The sequence below is a fragment of the Petaurus breviceps genome, unplaced genomic scaffold, assembly GCF_028583685.1.
Source record: "Petaurus breviceps papuanus isolate PSGF00001 unplaced genomic scaffold, PetGlider_PUasm1.0 90823, whole genome shotgun sequence".
Lineage (NCBI taxonomy): Eukaryota > Metazoa > Chordata > Mammalia > Diprotodontia > Petauridae > Petaurus > Petaurus breviceps.
In genome coordinates, this window is record NW_027187352.1 from 20,082,152 (window position 1) to 20,102,341 (window position 20,190).

At 40.0% G+C, this 20,190-nt stretch overlaps 1 protein-coding gene across 2 annotated transcripts in view; it reads right to left on the reverse strand.

Annotated features, from left to right (window-relative positions):
- The window catches only part of ME3 (malic enzyme 3), a 333,119-nt gene that overhangs the window by 150,216 nt on the left and 162,713 nt on the right, over window positions 1-20,190 (reverse strand). For both annotated transcript variants that reach the window (XM_069071034.1, XM_069071035.1), the window contains exons 3-4: window positions 19,896-20,029; window positions 18,712-18,861 (exon numbers count right to left, since the gene is read on the reverse strand). In XM_069071034.1, coding sequence (XP_068927135.1) covers window positions 18,712-18,861; window positions 19,896-20,029 — 284 coding nt within the window. The remainder of the gene's footprint in view (window positions 1-18,711; window positions 18,862-19,895; window positions 20,030-20,190) is intronic.

A 20,190-nucleotide genomic window follows, 5' to 3' on the forward strand; every position in this document is an offset into this window, starting at 1 on the left:
AGAGAGAGAGAGAGAGAGAGAGAGAGAGAGAGAGAGAGAGAGAGAGATTGCTGGCAGTTTCCAGATGTTAGGACTCATCACTCAAATGAAGAACTATTCCTATATTTTATAATCAAAAGACTGACCCAGCTGGATATAAACTTTGTGAGACCTCAAAAGTGGAGGTGTGTCATTCATATTCTTAAAGATTCTATGACTTAGAAACCCACAACAATATAGCTCTGGGAGGTACTCAAAGGAACAGATTAGGTCAGAGTGGGCAGTAATGGCCCATGATACACAAAGAAGATATTTTCTTCCATGTGAAGAAAACCAGGAATCATCAAATTAAGCATGGTTAAGAGCATTCAGGTGAAGATCAAGGGAGGGAGAAGCAGAAGCAATTTTGTCACAGCAAGCCTGATTGATTAAGTAGCTGCCATGTGATAGGCACAGTGCTCATCAATGTGGATACAAAGACAAAATGTGAAACATCATTAGTATCATGGAGCTTACATTCAATTGGGGGAGAATAAATATATAACAAATACAAAAATAAAAGATTAAGTAGGGAAGCTATTAGCTTTTGTGAAGAAACAGGAAAGTCTTAGACTAAGCCTTTAGTGGGGAATGTGCAGCCTAGGTCCTTGGGTGCAGCCTTTTGAGTGAGGCCAAGTTTTACAGAATGAATCCTTTTATTAAGGGGATTTGTTCTGTGAAGTTCAGATTCAGTCAAAGGGCTACACTTGAGGACCTACAGGGCCACACATAGCCTAAAGGTCAAAGGTTCCCCACCCTTGACTTAAAGGGTGCTTGAATTATGTCTTGAAGGCAGTGATGGACTCTATGAGATAAAGCTGAGTAGGGTCTGTATTCCAAGTATGGGTAATGGTTGATGGAACATGGGATGCTATCAGTGGAGAACAGCGAGTAGGTCAGTTTCATTGGACCATAGAGGGCAGGAAGAAGAGTAATGTAAAATAAGACTGGAAAGATAGTTTACTTCTAGGTTGTGAAGGACTTCAAAAGCCAAACATAAGGGTTTATATTTATCATAGAGGCAACTGGGGTTAATATTTATCCTAGAAGCAATTAAGGAGTCACTATAGGAGAATGACATGATCAGATCTTTACCTAAGGGAAATAACATCTGTAGCTGTATGGTGAATGGATTATAGTAGGGGAGAGACTTGAGGTTGGAGGACCAATTAGGAGGCCAGATGAGAAATAAAGAATGATAACCTAAAATGAGGTGGAGCTATGTGAGTGGAAAGAAGGAATCAAGATATGAGAGCTATTGTGGAGATGGAAATGGTAAAATTTGGCCTCTATTTAGAGGTGTGGGGCAATGAAGAATGAGGAGATGCAGATAATGCTAAGGTCAGGAACCTGGGAGACTGAAAAAAAATGGTGGTCTCTTTGATAGAGAAATTTGGTAGAGGAACAGGTTTATGGGGAAGCATAATAGTTTTGTATTAAACATAATGAGTTTGAGATATTTCTGGGACATTTGATTTGAAATGTCCAGTTAACAGCTGGTGATGCAGAGAATGAATGACATTCTGAAGACACAAAGAGGAATGAGTTTTATCAGGTAGAAGACCACAAATGGCCTGAAAAGATGAACGTGGATTCACAAGGATTTTAAAAAGATAGAAACATAACATGGCAGCCAGGACAGGTAATAGAAGATGAATATAAAGACGTGGCAGGATCCTATAAGAATACTGTTAGTAGGGCTAAGGTTCAGAATGGCCAAGGCTGGGGAGGAAAGTAAGAGGAGCAGCCAAAAACAATTTAAAGTGGGGGCACTTAAAAAACTATATGGGGGGAAGAGGAGAATCGAAGAAGGAAGAGAAACATTTTTTTTAGGGGGATGGGGTAATGATAACTAACAAAAGACAGAAGGAAGAGCTGCTCAATTCTTTGTTTTGCCAAGGAAAATGACCTTTGTACTAGAAATAACAGAACAAAAATGGTTTATGGCAAATTGACATTCAAGAAAAGTGAGGAGAGAGTAAGAAAGCACCAATTTTGCCTTGATGGATTCAATTCATCATAGCCCAGTTGGCCTACAATTTTAGGTCCTGAAAGAACCGGTGGATATGATTGTTGAGTCAATGCCACTTAATATTTAATTGTAGAGAATGGGCAAGATGCCACAGGTTGGGAGAAAGGAAATGCTATTCTGCCTAGAATCAATAAACTAAAGGCCAGTGAGTTTGACTTCAATTCCTCGGAAAATTAAAAAATATATTACTAAAGGGATAGTTGGTATACCTCTAGAAAAAGGAAGTGGTGATCACAAAGAGCCAACATGGCTCCTCCAAGAACATGTCATGCCAGGCTAACCTTATTTCGTTCTTTAACAGGGTTACTGAACTGGTAGATCTGGGTGGCATTACAGATAGAGTTTAGCTTCATTTTAAGGAAGCATTTGATAAACTGTATTATACTATCTTTGTGGTAAACTTGGGCTAGAACATAGTGCAAATCAATGGATACAGAGCTGGCTGGAGACCTGGACTCAAGAATTTATCACATTGGTTCTATGTCAACTAAGTGTCAAGGGGAATGCCACAGGAATGCTTGACCTTTTGCTGTTGAACATTTTTATTAGTATTATGCATAAAGCTAAAGGTGGTAGGCTCATTAAATTTGCAGATGAAACAAAGCTATGAGGGATAGCAAACATGCTGGATGACAGAATAATAATTCACAGATCTCCACAGGTTAGAGCTCAGAACATTGGACTAAAGATGAACATTAATAGTAATAAATGTAAAGATTTAGGTTTGGGTTCAAGTTATAGTGAATTAGATCTTCCTCTCACAAGGAATGGGATGAGGGAGAAAGGGGTGAATGTATCCAAGTATGGTATATAAAAGTATGAGTGCATCTCTATGTATGTGTAAGAGAAAAAGACAGAGGAATGGAAAGAGGCAAGGGAGGAAGAGAGGGACAGAAGGAGAAGAGAAAGGGAGAGGGGAAGAAGAAGAAAGGGAGAGGAAGAAAGAGAAAGAGAGGGAGGGAGAGAGAGGAAGGGGAGGGGAGAGAGGGAGGGAGGGAGGGAGGGAGAGAGAGAGAGAGAGAGAGAGAGAGAGAGAGAGAGAGAGAGAGAGAGATTTTCATCCAATAGTTAATTACTAAGTGTCTTATGGGACAGCTAGTTGGCACAGTGTATAGAGCACTGGACTTGGAGTCGGGAAGACTTGAGTTCAAATTTGACCTCAGACCCTAATTAGTTGTGTGGCCTTGGGCACGTAACCTTGTTTGCCTCAGTTTCCTCATCTGTAAAATGAGCTGGAGAAGGAAATGTTAAACCACTCTCGTACCTTTGCTAAGAAAACCGTTGTATATGCAAGATGATGAGTTAGATATGAGGGGAGCTGTAAGGACTTCTAGTCCCTATCCTTATAGAATTCACAATTTAGCTAAAGGAATGGAACATATACACATATATGTAATGACTACACAGGAGTTAATATTAATCAGCTAGATAGTACAGTGAGTAGAGCACTGGGCTGGGGGCCAGAAAGCCCTTACTTCAAATCCTGGTTCACAAACACTCAATAGCTACATCACCCTGGGCAAGTCTCTTACCTGCTGTGAGCTTCAGTTTTCTCATTCCTAAAATGTTGATAATCATAGCTCTTCCTCTTAGGATTGTTGAGAGAATCAAAAGAGAAAATTTAGGTAAAGCAAAAATGTGGGTTCTGAGTTCAAATCCAGCCTCAGATACTTACTAGATGTATGACCTTGAGTGATCAATTTAATGTCTGTTTGCCTCAGTTTCTCCATCTGTAAAATGAAGACAATGATGGCACCTGCCTCACAGGGTTTCTATGAGGATCAAATGAGATGATAATTAAAGAGTGCTTAGCATAGCTAGGCACTCCTAGCTCATAGTAAGCACTATGAAAATGTTAGCTACTATGATTGTTGTAGTTAGTATTGTTTTTACATGTGTTGTGATATGAGAGGATGTTTTTGACTGGCTTTGTTGTCTGTGGTTATGACACCTTCTACTTTAGAGGCCAGTGGGCATCAGACTGGAAGAGCATGTTATGATAAAACTCTGGTCAGATCCAGCCTAGAGTTGCCTGCATGAAATGTGCTGAATGACCCCATTCTCAATTTACTAGTCCTAGGGTAGAGTGCTTAGCAGTAGGCAGCTGGCCCATCCTTGCCGGGAATTGAATTTCTATTCATAAATTCATAAAAGATCAGTTTTATGCTACATTTTTTATGGCCCATCTGCAGAAACTCCCTTTTGCAGATAGAGTTGATGCACACAAGCTAATCGGTCCTGCTTTACTTCCAAGAAAACTTTCTGGCACTTTCCCCACTGTTGGCTTTCTTCAGCCATAGAGAACAAATACACAAACCTCAGAGGAAGTGGGAACTAATACATTTGTTTCTCTGTGCCTTTTTTAAATGCATTGATGTTGTGTACTCTCTGAAGACTAAAAGTCTCACAAATGTGTTCCAGTGTGTTTCATGGTTTTCTTCTCCTTGTCACAAGCACAGATGATCTCAGATTTATGTAATCGTGAACAGAACTCCTTCCAAGATTGTTGATGTCTCTGTTGGCTTTAAATGCTCTTAATTTGTATTCCCATACTTGGGCGGGACTAACAGGTCTATTGGATGACTTAAGTCCATCCATTTGTATGGCTAGTTAATTTAGAACTAGAAGTCCTGGGTCCTAGTCTCTGCTTTACCACCAGCTAGCTGTGTGATGGTGGGCAGATCATGATCACACAGCTTGTAAGTGTCGGAGGTCAGAATTGAACTGAGGAAGATAAGAATTCCTAACTCCAGGACTGGTACTCTGTGCACTATGGTGCCACCTAGCTGCCCACATACATGGTACATTATATATGGAGTCTAAAGGGGATATGGTGAGTAAGGTCAAGGGAGAGAGGTATGGGAGATTTTTGAGGTAGGAAGGCACAAGACCCAAGGAAAGGAAAAGTACTGAACCATATGCTCTGCTATGCTGACTATCCAACTGCTGTCTTTGCCTTGGATTACCCATCCTCGTGCTTTTTGCCTCACTACACCCTTACTCTCACCTTATCAGGAGCCTTCCCTGCACCCTTCTCTACTCTAACAGCCTTAGCCTTTATCTGTTCCCACAAGTAATCCTTAAAGGTTAACAATCTACAAGCCCATCCCTATTTAGCTTGGAAGACATCAGAACCACCGAACAAGGAGTTATGGCCTACACATATCCTACACAGTGAAAAGAGCTGTGTTCATAGAAATCTACGTTGCCTTGAAATCCCAAGGAATTATCTAAATTCAGGGCAATCTAATTACATTCAACACATGCACACTTTTTGAGCTTCTACAATGTTCCAGGCACCAGGCTAAGTAGAATGAGCAATGCAAAAATCTCTTAAAAGAATGATTCATGTTCTCAAAGAGCTTATATTCAAGAAGGAGAAATAAGACAGATTTTTAGGCAGAGGCTAGCTGTCCTAAAATCAGGAGGATTATTCATTGTAGCAGGGACTCCTAACTCAGCTTAGACTAGATGAGTTCCAAGGATCATGACAACTCTGAGGTTATGTGGTCTGTGATCTAAACAAAAGGCTGCAGTTAGGAATATTAATCTGGCAATAGTGCATAGAAGAGAAAAGACAGGGTTTGCCCACATCATTCCCTAGAACGTTCTTTCCTCTTTCCTTCTTTGTTCATTCCACATATGCATTCTGTTGTCAGATCTTCTTGTGGCTACCTTCACAAGATCCCTCACTGTATGTCCACCTTCTATTCCTTCATATAGCCACTACCCTGGTGCAAGCCCTCATAGTCTCTGCCTGGACTATTTTTTGTCTTTGTTTCTGCCTCAAGTCTTTCTATACTCAAATCCATCCTTCATTCAGTTACTAAAGTGATCTTACTAAAGTTAAGGTCCAACCACGTTGCCTTCCTCCCTTCTCTTACTCAACAAACTCCAGTGGCTCCCAATTACTTCCAGGGAGAACTACATAATGCTTCACTTTGGGTTTTAAAAACCCTTCACAACATGGTCCATTCCTACCTCTCCAGTCCTTTTACATTTTACTGCCCTCCATGTATGCTACGGTCCAATGACACTTGACTCCTTGTTATTCCTCATACTTGATTTTACATGTATTTTCACTAACTGTCCCCCATTCCTGGAATGATCTCTCTTCTTACCTCTGCTTCCTGGCTTCTTTCAAAATTTAGTTCAAATCTCACCATCTGTAAGTTGCTGTTGTTGTTGAGTCATTTTTCAAACATGTCTGACTCTTGTGATCCCGTTTTGAGGTTTTCTTGGGAAAGATACTGGAGTGCTTTACCATTTCATTCTCCAACTTATTTTTACATAGTGAGGAACTGAGACAAACAGGGTTAAGTGACATGCCCAGGGCCACACAGCTAGGAAGTGTCTGAGGTCAAATTTGAATTCGGGTCTTCCTGACTCCAAGCCCAGAACTCTATCCACTGCCCAGCCATACAACTAGTGCCTTCCCTCTGCTATACCTTCCATTCACTATATAGATACATATATAGAGAGATAGATAGATAGATAGATATAGATATAGTCACTTAACCCAGTTTGTCTCAGTTCCTCATCTATAAAATGAACTGAAGAAGGCAAGCCACTGCAGTATCTTTGCCAAGAAAACCCAAATGGTGTCATGAAGAGTCAGATGTGACTGAAATGAGTGAATAGCAGCAGTATAGGTATGTGCAGGTACACGCCCATATACATATAATGCATGTATTAGCATGCATGTGGAAAATATCCCATATAATAACTAGGAAGAGAATTCATCTTAGTGCTTCTTTCAAGCTACTTTCATCTATGTCTATTTACATTTAGTTTTCATTAGAATGTAAGCTCCTTGAGGGCAGCTACCGTATTTCTTGCCTTTCTTTGTTATACCTGTGCTTTGCACAGCACCTGGCATGTTGTAAGCAAATAGATGCTTCTTGACTGATGGACACTTTAAACTCTAACTTAAGTGCTTCTATTGGAGACTTCATCTGTCTTTTCCACCTCAAAACAACCTCTTATCTCACAAAGCACATTTTTTCGGGGGCAACTGATGCACTTATGTTCTCTTGCATTTTAGTCATCTACATTGGTGTCTTACTCACCTACAAGACTAGGGGTTACTAACCTTTATGTGTCACGGACACCTTTGGCAGGCAGTCTGGTGAAGCCCATGGACACCTTCTCATAACAGTTTTTAAAGACATGAAATACAACATATAGGATTACAAAGGAAATTGACTATATTGAAATGTAATTATCAAAATATTAAAACAAGTTCACAGACCCCAGGTGAAGAATCCCGCTACTGGACTGTAAGAGTGATGATGGCAAAGAGCTGCCTCACCTGCAATTTTTGTCTCTATCATCATAACCCATTGTTCTACAGACAGTAGGTGTTTATTAAATAGTTTTTGTTGCTTTTGCTGTAAGAAGACCTGCGGCTTGGTGTTCTTAACTCACTTCTATATCTAGAGAAGTATAAATATAACCTCCCTACCTATGACCTTAAAAAAAGAGAAAAAGGGCAAAAGGGCTAATGAACACATTAATGGAGGAAAACAAGCTAAATCCTCCAAAGATTTCCACTTTCTGGTCATCCCTGTCTTAACAGCTATTTTGGCATCTCCTCCTGAGTTACAATGAGGCAAGGCAGAGCTTCTGGCCTGCCAAGAGTTTTAATTTTAGTATCCAGCTGGCCTGAATTAGTATTTGTTTAAGGAATCTTATTGTTCCAAGGAAAGGCTCAGAAGAATGTTTATCATTTCAAGGACTGAGGAGTCCGAGAGTCTTCCTTGTCTATCTCCTCATCATTAATGGTTTCTTTCTCATGCTGATCCATGGGGTTGTTCTATCCCAGCTCACCACAGAATCAAAGAATGTTTGAGTTGAAAGCAAGCTCAGCAAAGACCTAGTTTGATGCCCTTATTGCAGAAATGAGGGAATGGATGCCCAGTGGGGAAAAAGGACTCTCCCAAGATCACACAGCTGACTGGTGGAAGAGACTTATCACTGTGGAAACTGAGGTCTTCTGGATGCAAAATTTAAATTCTAATTTCTAATAGGACAGGGAGAAGGTTGGGCCAAAAATATATAGATGACATTCAACTTAAAAATCTATGCCCCAGAAGAAAAAAATGAATTACATAATCATTCAAAGAATCAATTGTATAAATAGTAGAGGGGAAATCTTGAGCCCCAAATTCTTCAGTTTTCAGGTATATTTCCAGGCAATGTTTCATCTCAGATGGATGCTGTGGAAGGTAGCTATAAATATAGCCAGCTAAACTGAAAAGATTACTTAACTAGTAGATCAGAGAAGTGCTATACACCTATCTTATCTGGATCTTAGCAAGCTGCTTGACAAAATGATAGCCTTGTTGACAAAGTGGAAATATGGGCTGGATGGCAGTGGATAGCTGTAGAACAACACATAAAGAGTGGTAGACAGAGGAGAGAAGATAGGACCTGAACACAGACAAGTGGGATTAGAGTCCCATCTCTGCCATGGCCTCGCAGTGCAATGTCATCATGTGGCATCTTCAGGAGTTAGTTTTCTCATCCACGAAGCAGGGTATGGATTGACTGGGTTTAAAATGTGTATGGTACTAGGATACAGTGAATGATTGAGAGTTCTGCCTTAAAGATGAATGGAACCACACTGAATCCAATTTACATTGACTTAGAGTTAAAGGAACCTCAGAAGTCAACAAATTAAACTAAATCACCATTTCTTTCTGCATCCACCTCACAGATAGCTAAATGCTATCTTTTCAAAGATCTGTCACATCCTATTCTTACAACAAGCCTCGCAGGCCATATCATCCCCACCTTATAGATGAGAAAACTGAGGGGAAAAGTAGTCAAATGATTGTTCTAGGTCACATAGCTAATTGGTGACCAAACAGGGATGAGAATGGAAGTCTTCAAACATCTAGTCCAGTGGTCATTTCATACATACTTACATATACACACATATATATACATATGTGTATGTATGTATGTATGTATAAAACAACAACAACATTAATAACTAATGTTTATATGGCATCTTAAGGTTTCCAAAACATTATTATTATATTATTTTATCCTCATAAAAGCCTTGGTGGGTAGCTGCTATTATTATCTCCATATTACAAATAAGGAAACTTAGGCTGAAAGAGATTAAGTGATTTGCCCACACAGCTAGTAAATATCTGAGACAGAATTTGAATTCAGGTCTTTCTGACTCCAAATTCAGTGCTCTATCCACTGAGTCACCTAGATGCCAATATGTAACCATAGCTAATTTTTTTAGAGCTCTTTAGTGTTTACAAAGCATTTTATAGGCATTCTCTCATTTGAGTCTAAAACATCAATGTGAGGCATGTAAAACTATTATTTTCATTATTGCAGATGTGAGAAGTGAAGTAGAGGAAGGCTAAGTGACTTATCCAGGGTCATCCAGTTAGTAAATCTTAGAACCAATATTAAAAGTCAGAGGTTTGTCTTCCTGATTTCAAGTTCATTACTCTATGCTTTAGAGAAGGTATGAAGGGTGGCCAAAGGATCACAGATTCTCTCAAAGGTGGGAAGGGATCCTCCAAATCGTTTAGTCCAGCCTTCTCATTTTGCAGATGAGGAAAATGAGGCTCAGATTCTTTCAGTGAATTGCTCAAAGTAACATAGGTATTAGGTAGAAGATCCAGTATTGTAATGGATTGGCATGGGTCTCAGTGTCCTTTTATCCTTAGTTACTTAAATTAACAGTAGACAACTTGTGGAGGTATACAAGGAACCAAACTGAACCTTGGAGGAAATGACTAAGATGAATAACCTTGATAAATTCGAGAAATAAACATAATCAAACCCATTAGGGACAATAGAAAATATTCTCAGAGAGGAAAAACAAATTCCAGAAATAAAAATTGAGGAAACACTGACTCTGTCTGAATGATAATGGGTTATAGAGGACAGAGGACTTCCCTTGTCATCATAAAGAACTTGTTTCAAATCTGATGTCTAATCCATCATGGTGGCAGGATTCTGGGAGAACCACTTGACTTCTGAGAACTCCAGGAAATTCTCTAGGACTTTTAAGTGGATGAGCAGGTGCTGATCTACATATGGTGAAGAGAATTTCCTCACTGGGAGTCGCCTATACTAGTGAAATCAAAGGTTTTGTCCAACACACACACACACACACACACACACACACAGTTTTTGAAGAAATTTGCCTGGGCCTCTAGAGCCAGCAGTAGATAGAGTTCAGGTCGAGTCTGACCTCTGACACTTACTAGCTATATGATCTGGGCAAGTCACTTAACCTCTATCTGCCTCAGTTTCCTCAACTATAAAATGGGTATAATAATAGCAACCATATCCTAGGGATTTTGAGAGAATCAAATGAGATATTTGTAAAGAGCCTGGCACAACAATAGATGCCTAATAAATGCTTATTTTCTTTCTTGCTTCTTGATTGATTACTTACAGAAAATCAGAACCATCAAACTATGTGATTCTAAGATGTTTAAATGAAGAAAGCCTACAAGGCGGTTGTTCTTTTACATGAGTATATTGTCTAACATGGAGGCACCTTGCATCCTGTGTTTTCCTACCATGTGGGTGAGCACAGCTTCCTGAGATTAGCTGTGTGGACAGAACAGGTTGTACCTTTAAAACTGACCAGACTGGGATAATTTCTTTCCTTCCTGCATATTTTCCTGCTGCTTCCAGAGAAGATCACCCTGAACTGAGCTAGAAGTGTTTGAGGAGCTAGCATGTGGAAGAATGGTTTAGTCTTGTTCGTTTTGGCAGAACAGTGGCTAGAACTAGGAGCCATGGAATAGAAGTCTCAAAAAAAAGTTAAATTTAGACTTGATGTTAGGAACTCCCTGACCATACAACCTGTCCAGAAGGGGAATGCTACAGGGCAGCCCTTAGAGGTAGTGGGTTCACCCTCCCCAGCACTGGAGGTCTTCAAGGAGAGATTGGATAGTCACTTGCTAGGGCTGTTATAGTAAGAATTCATTTGGGGCAGAGGTTGGACCAGATGACTGGTGAGGTAACTTCCAACTCTGAATTTTGGTGATTACAAGTAAAAAATGATACCTTATAGTTATGTAGTCCTTTAAAGTTATAGGAAACTTTCCCATACAATATTTTTTGAGATAAGTAGAATGATTATTACTTTCTCCATTTAACAAGTGAAGAACCTGAACTCAGAAAGATTAAATGAGGTGCCCAGAGTAGATGACAAAGCTGGGACTTGAAATCCATTCTATCTATCTCCAAGTCCAGAGTTCTTTTCATCTAAACTCCAATAACCTATAATTTAATGCAAGTGTGGACAGCAGAATTTAAATTATGCTTATCTAGAAACCCTTCACCAAAGTCCTATTCCAATACCTCATTAGATTGTAAGGGATGTCACTGGGTTCTCCAGGTCTCTGCTATCAGAACCCACACATCAAAAGGTCCAAAGAAGGAAAGGCTTTGAGTTAAGTTCCTGGAGACAGACTGTTTTTCTGTTGTCTGAGGACAAGCCTAGCTACGTTCAGAGAGGCTCACCACCAGAAGACTGGCCACTTATGAACAGTACTTTTGGACCACAGAGATAGATTGCCATCTGCATTGGTGGACTGAGTACTCACTGTTCAATTTTCTGAATTATATCTGAGTACCATGACTGTTGTGACAACAGTCTGTACCCGGGCAGGAAATAAAAAGAAGTTAAGTGAACATGACTGTGAGAGGCTGGATCTGATTTCATAGCTATATCAGCCTTCCTTCCCTATACTGGAATGCATGCAACATACACACAAACACCCACACTCACACACACACACACACACACACACACTGCCCTACATCACAGGGTGGTTAGTAACTGTAAACCTTAAAAAGTTGTTTCATAGCAATTGAGCAGGTGACAATCCAGTTGGTCTAATCCCTATTTGGAGTGTTTCTGGAATACTAAGTTCAGTTTGGCATGCCAAAGTTTAGAAAGGATAATGACAAGCTAGAGAGTGACCAGAAGAGGACAACCAAGATGGCAGAGGGACTTGAGTTCCTCTTCTGTGAGCCTCAGTGGAAGGATCTTCAATGTTCAGCTCAGATCTCATCTTCTACAAGAAACCTTCCCCAGCGCCCTAGATGGAAATGTCTTCTCCATGAGATAACTTTTCTGTTATCTCCAATTTAACCTGTATATAGCTTGCATGGGCATAATGGTTTGCATGTTGTCTCCCCCAATAAACTGTGAGCTCCTTGAGAGCAGGGACCATCTTTTGCCTTCCTTGTACTTAGCCAAGTACCTAGAACACAGAAGGTGTTTAATAAATGCCTATTGACTGACTGACCCACTGATCTACTCTATACATATTCACATTGTTTGCATGTTGTCTCCACGTGAGTTCCTTGATGGCAGGGGCTGTTTTTTGTTTTACTTTGTATCCCTAGGGCTTAGCACTGGGCCTGGTACATAGTAAGAACTTAACAAATGCTTCGGATTGATTGATGGTTAGCCCAGGGGTGGGGAACCTGTGGCCTCAAGGCCATATGTGGCCCTTTAGTTTGGATTCAGTCAAAGACTACACTTGAGGACCTAAAGGGCCACATGTGGTCTTGAGGCCATAGGTTCCCTACTCCTGGGTTAGCCTGAAAGAAAGAAGCTGGGCAGGACATTCTAGCTGTTTACAAGGGCTTTTATTTTAAAGGGCTGTCACATGGAAAAAGGATTAGATTTGTTCTTTTTAGCCCAAAGGGCAGAACTATGCGCAATGGTCCAAAGTTACAGACAAGAAAATTGGGTTTTAATGTCAGGAAAAACAGCAACTAACAATTAGAATGATCTAAAAGTGGAATGGTCTATTGCTGGTGAGAAGTCTCTAAATAAAGGCTAGATAAGCTGTATAAGTTATGGTATAAAGGGGATTCCTGGTCAGCTATAGCATGGGTTTGGTGGTTTCTAAGGTCCTAAAGCTAAGATTCTGTGACCATGTGACTTTGGTCAATGAAAGGACTTTTCAAAAGCAGAGCTGTTAAGCATCACAATATCAATCCCCCAAAAGGGAGGTTAAGTAAAGTTTGAAAAAATATCCCCCAAACCCCCTATTTCTCAGAAAGGTTTTAAAATGGAGGAATTAAGGAAGGATTCTGCCAAAAGGCAGGGGAGTGAATTGCATACATCAACATGATTCTTTCCTGCCCTAAGAATCTAGGACAATATTTCAGTCTGATGGTTTAATGGCAGCCTTCCTTCCCTATTTAAAGGCCATCTCCGTCTTCCCAAAAGTCTTATGAACAGCGCACTGAAGGTCAAAATTCTTTGTCAACGTGGCTGGTATATTTGTTAAAAAAACCTTTGTGGAATCATAAATCAAATTTACTCACAAATTTCTCTGAAATTCTGTCATTCTAATTAACATTTAGCTCATGTAAAAATTTGATCTAATTAACACTCAGCTTGATAAAATAGAAGAGAATATTTCTCATTTCCTGGTTTTCTTTCCTTCACAAATATACCCAGAGAGAGACTGTTTTTACTTCTAACCTCAATTTATCCTACTCTCTACCCCTCCTTCCTTGCCTGGAATGACAGGGACATATTTAAGTGGAGAGGAAGAAAAGAAGAACAAAGAACAATGCACATGGAACAAGAAGTTCAGAATCTTGGTTCTAATATTATCTGTGTAAATATAAGTAAGTGCTTGATTTCTCATCCATCAAATGGGAGAATAATATTTGAATCCTCACAATCTTTACAGAGTTGTGAAGGAAGGGTTTTGTAAACCATGATGTGTTATATATGTGCTACTATTATTTTTAATATTTCTATTAAAGTATGGTCTATTTTTTACTCTTTGAAAAGTCTCTGATAACTGATCTGTGTATATTTCTAAGGTTGAGTTACCTGAATTCCATTCCTGAGAGGTAAATGGGATTCGGGCTAATTACAAGTTAACCTGAGGGGTGAAGGTAAACATGAAAGCTATCTTGGCTACAACTCTAACTAATTCACAGGTTAAATGGGGGAGGGGGTGGGGGAAGGAAGAAGGGCAACTAATACCCAAGGTTCAAAGGTAGTCTATAGGTCTACACACCAAAAAATAGCAGCTCACAATTCCAATAAGCAGGCTTACTTAGAATTCTCAGTCAGACAGAGAATAGGCACGGAATGAGTTATTTAAGGGATGTCCTGAAAATCTCCTCCTCTGCACTATATATTACATGTATGTATGTGTGTGCTATTGCTATTACTATATTTTTCTTATAGTATGGGCCAACTGCCCTGTGGCTACTTGCTGGGTGTGTTATAAAGGGGATTCCTTTCCATAGGACCATAGACTTAAAGCTGGAAGGGATGTTTGAGATGACCTAGGCCAATCTCCTTATTATATAGATAAGGAAAAGAAGGCCTATACTTCAAATGAGATACTATTTATAAAGTGCTTAGTAATCATGGTGCCTGGCATATAGCAGGTACTTAGTAAATATATGTTATCTTCCTCCTCTTCCCCTCCCCAGACAAGTGCAGATGACTAGTCCAAGGTCATTCTGGTAGTAAGCAGCAGAGATGGAATTCAAATGATTTCAAATCCAGTGTTCTTCCCACTCTACTACAGGTTGGACAAGAAGACCTGTGGCACCTTTCCATCCCTGAGATTCTATAACTCTAGAAAGTGCTGTCAAGTACATGGACAAAAAAAAATAGTTCTGTATAGTGGGAAGCTGCTATATGCTCCTGGGGACAGCCAGCATTCCAGCAGCTACAGGAATTCCTGAGTGTGGGCAGATGGAGTTCAACTAATGGATTGGCTGAAGTTCAAACCAAGAGAAAGTAACATAAAAGAGGTAAGGGAAAAAATCACTCTGCAGCCGAATAATAATATGCTGAGTTCATGCCTACAGTTAAAAGATATTACTTATGATATGTTTTGTTTTGCAATTTTCTTTTTATTAACAAAATGTGAGCATATCGTGACTTTTTCCTTACCTTATGTTTTATTATTAATAATTATAGCTTACATTTATATAACACTAGAATTCTTACATGTATGCCAGGAGTTCTTAACCTTGTCATGAAGCCCTCTGGCAGTCTGGTCAAGCCTATGGACCCTTTCTCAGAATAGTATTTTTATTTGGATGAAATTAAATACATAGGATTACAAAGGAAATCAAATATATTGAAATCCAGTTATCAAAACTTATTTTTAAAAAGGTCAAGTAAAATGTTAAGATATACACCATCGCATGTGACAATCACTACAACCTTGTGAGGGAAGCAGTACAAGAATTATTATTCCAACACTTTTGCAAATGAGTAAACTGAGACTCAGAGAGCTTAAATGATTTGCCCAAGGTCACACACAGGTATTAACAGAAGAGCTGTGGCTTGAACCCAAACATTCTGACTCCAAGTTCAAAAGATTTTATACCACAACACAAGGATAAAGGAGAAATGTTTCTTGTTTGAAACTTGGGAATAAAGAGGATTCTGAATGTTACTTTAAAAAAAAAGGTAATGTGAACTTGTGACTTCCCAATTTCACTGTCAGTACAAGTTTTCAATTAAAAAAAAAACAAAACTATGAACAAGCTATTAAGTTTTGTTCTTTCCTGATAAAAACAATAGGTCTGAAGCCAAGAATGCAACCATGTTGCATTTAGCAGCTGAGCATCTTTGCAATGGTACAGTACAAGCCAGCATGCAAACAGCCCTGCCTGCCCCCAGAGTAATATAAAGCTGTCTTCTTTATGAGGTACAGGAAGGTGCCTATTCCAAGAGTCGGAGGCATAAAGGAAAGGCTCTGTTGCTCCACAATGGAAAAACTGTGGGATTGGGGACAAAAAAAAGATGCAGCAAGAACATGGTGCCAGCCACTGCCCCACCTCCATCCTCCACATTCTGTCCTTGACCTTCTTAGAGCTCTTGTAATACTTTGTTCCTCTCTCATACACTTACTATAATCGATTTACATTGTAACTATTTTGTATTTGTTACTTTCCTTATTAGATGATAAGCCCCTTGAGGGTAGGAATTATGCCTTAATCAGTTTTGTATCACCCTCAGTGCCTTATACACTGCCTTGCAAAGATTAGAGGCTAAATTAATGTTTAGAGGATGGATATTGAATGAATTAGCCCATGAGACTTATTTAGAACTACAGACAACTTTATATAATATGAGAAAAATGTGGAGTTGGGTCTCCAAATCCTTTTAAACTCCACATTTTTTTCTGTTCGAAAGATTTCCCACATCTGTGATCACTAGTGATGAAAGTTGCATACTTGTGTATACAATGTAATATTTCTCCACAGGACTATATAATTACATAATTATAACTTGTATTCACATATGCAATGTAGCAGCAGTTTTGACAGCTCTAGCAGCCCCAGGTACTTTCTGCATCCTCCTTTCATTTTCTTTAAGCACAAAAGGAAAGATGGCTTTTGGGGTGATATACTTGCATACTGTAAAGGACCGAGTAGGAGGATCAAGAGATCTTGTAAACTCTAACAGGAATTTTGAATGGTGGCATTGTACTTCTGCACCTGTTTCTCTATTAATGGGAAGGCTCACTCCTTTGGTCAGAAGACTTCTATGTCTTGCTCGTCTGGAAGTAGCCAATGTGTGCTGGGGTGGTTTCAGTGAGAATACCCCCACACCAATCGTGTCAACAACACATACGTGACTGTGCTGCCAAGACTCCAGAAGCCATTGAGAAAGAGCAAATAGTGAATGGTTGCCTGCTGAGCTGGGAGCTCCTAGGAGGTAGTGATGGTGGTGTATGTGGTGGTGACCAAAGGGAGAAGATGCTGAGGCTGCTTGACTGTAGAACTTGGGAGTGACCTGTCTGCTGGAGAAACATGCAACAAGTTTTTCCTGTTAATTGACTGGGAAGTGGATGCCATCCCAACAGGGTCACCATGCACCCTGTGAGATAAAGGTGAATCAGATATTGATGGGATGTTGACCTCTTTTACATACACATAAATACATACCCCACTTTGTGACTGTCCCAATCAAGCTTCTTGGTATAAAGGCCACTTAGGTCCACTTGTCTCAGTGATAATAAGGAGAAGCAGACACAAGGAGATAAGTACAATAAAGTTTAGACTCCCCAGACCAGCTGCTATGACTTCCTAAAGCCTAAGTGAATTTTAACCCGGTACCTCTTAGATTTCAATTTTCTTTAGTAAATGTAATTTAATCTGCACATGAATGAGTTATCCTTTGTCATCTCTCAAAGTTGGGAAAGAGATTGAAACCCTGTGGGAACAGGGGCAATAAGCCATAAAAATTATTAATTTACATGGAATAAATCATATCCTTAGACTACATGGAAACACAAGCAGAGGCATTAAAAGGAAAAAGGCAGGTCCTATTCATGGATGCACAGAGAGGCTGAAAAGTGGCTTGAGACCTAGAGGTTCAAAGTTCTTCCAGGGCCTAAGCAACTGACATCATCTGGAGCTTATGGTACTGGTACCTGGTGGTTTACACAAACACTGTGCTCTAGGTAGCACAAAGCTATCTCATCTACTTTTCCTTAGTGCTCCCATAAAGCAACTGTGTCTCAGAGAGGACACATTGTTTCAGTTGGTTTTCAGTCATGTCTAACTTCATGACTCCATTTGGGGGTTTTATTGGCAAAGATACTGGAATGGTTTTGCCATTTCTTCCTCCAGCCCATCTGTAGGATGAGGAAACTGAAGCAGAGTTAAGTAACTTGCCTAGGATCACACAGCTATTAAGTGTCTGAGATCACATCTGAACTTGGAAAAATAAGTCTTCCTGATTCTAAGCCCAGTGTTCTATCAACTGTGCCATCTAGCTCCTGTACTCATGTGTGTGTGTGTATATCCCTATACATACTAAACAGAAATGATGATGATGATGATGATGACGACAGCTACCATTTACATGGCACCATAAGGTTTGCAAAGTACTTTACATATGCTATCTTATTTTGATCAACAACCCTAGAAGGTAGGAACTATTCTTATCTCCATTTTACAGATGAGTAAACTTGAGACTGAGAGGTTAAAGGCTTGCTCAGGGTCACATAGATACTAAGTGTCAAATGCCAGATTTGAATCTAGGTCTTTCTGACTTCAAGTCTAGGGTTCTACCCATGTGCTACCTACCCAACAGTAATATATAATATTATTTACATAACATCTAAATCTATTTTTAGATATAAGTATATGCACATGTATCTGTATACATATGTTTATGAGAGTAGAGTAAAATATCATAACATTGTAAATGTTAAGTTGGAACGGACCTCAGAAATCAACTAGCTCAATCCCCTCATTTCACAATGAGGAAACTGAGCCCCAGAAAAGTTAATGACTTGCCTAGAGTCATATAACTAGTAAATGGCAAAATTAGAGATTCAAACTCAGATTCTCTGACTCTAAACCTAGCATACTTTCTATTAGGGGGAAAAATGAAATGAAGAAAAGAAAGAGTAGAAAAGTGGAAGAGAGGGAGAGGGAGATGCAGAGAAGAAGAAAGAGAGGGCAAATAAAAGAAAGGACAGGCAAAGGAGGGAAGAAAAGGAGAGACCATCTTGTGTCTGAATTACAGGCTGGGTTGGTATTGTTTCCTGCTGTCACCGTTATATGTTAGTGATGTTGAAGGGGGCACAGTCCCAGGCCACAGACATTCCCTATGAATGCATTCCCTTGTTTGCACCCATTACACTTACCGTGGCCTACGGAAGGTCAGGCCATACTGCTGACATGCCAACCCCACTGTAGGTGTATAGACAATGGGCATGAACTTCTCCACATCTGATGTAAGTACTCGGTAGAAAAGTTTCTCATTCCTATCTTGGAGTGTCATGAGAATGATATACCTTAAAAGGGGGAGAGAGAGAAACCAAGGCGGTTGTTAGAGTCCACATGGTCTCCACTGTGGATGGCCACAGGAAGGCCCATAAAGAATGCCAAAAGAACATCAAACTTTAGGTTATAAGTGGTGAGGGGGGGGGAGGGAATTTCTATGGAGAAACTGAATCTTCCCTTTTGAGCTGGTTTAGCATCAGGCATAAGCAGATGAAGTAGCCACCCACATGATTTCAGGGGACTCTCTCCCAAATAATACCTCTATTACCTACCATCCATGCATGCCTACATTTCCCCTATTAGGCACTTTTATCAGTGAATTCTCCCATTACAAGAGGTTTTCAAACCCTTTCCTTCTACAACTACAGAGGGGCATTGAAATCCATATATCCCCTTGGGGTGTTAGCACACTGGCAAATTTATATTCAGGTGAAAATGACATATCAGATACCTTACAAAGAGCAAGTTTCCAAGTAAGACAAAGAGCGGAAAGGGTAATAGGTCATTGGGCCCCTCCGATGGGGAGGAATCCTAAAGTAAAGGAGACAGAAACTTCACACATGTCACAATATTACATGTTTGCATTGGCTCTAAGTTCTCTGTAGTATACCCCCCTAGGGTTCACGGTCAGAGTTAGGAGGAATGGAAGCAGAGAAGTAGATGTTGGTTTCATGTAAGTAAAATGCTTCCTAACAAATTATAGTTGTCCCAAATTGGAATGAACCTCCTCAGTAAAAAGGGAGTTCCCTATCCCAGGGAGTCTTCAACCAAAAGCTAGTATAAGGTACACTATAGAGAGGATTCTTGTTCAGTCACTGGATGGACTCAATGGTCTCTGGGATTCCTTCAAAATCTGAGCTTCTGTGACTGACTCATGGAATGCATGGTCTTTCTAGGAAATCCTAAGACTCTTGAGAGCAAGTTATCTGTCTGTCTTCACCCCAACCCCTAACTCAGGAGGTGGTAAATAAATATTTGTTAAATTGAAAGACTCAGGTTGTAGGATTTGAGGGAGGAGTTAACAGCATGGGCATTCTCTACATACTTGTCCAGATCACTGGGCTGTTTCTCATAGTATCTCATCACCCGGAGGAGCTGGACATCTTGGCTCAAGAAGCAAGGGGGTATTAGGCCATGGATGCCAAGCTGCAGCCTTTCTTCCAGTGTAAATGCCATTCCCTAGGAAGATCAAAGAAAAAAACACACACATAAACACATTAACAAAGCCAAAAAGCAAAAGAGTGTCTCAAGATATCTCTCTCTCCCCCCTTCTCTCTCTCTCTCTCTCTCTCTCCCCCCTTCTCTCTCTCTCTCTCTCTCTCTCTCTCTCTCTCTCTCTC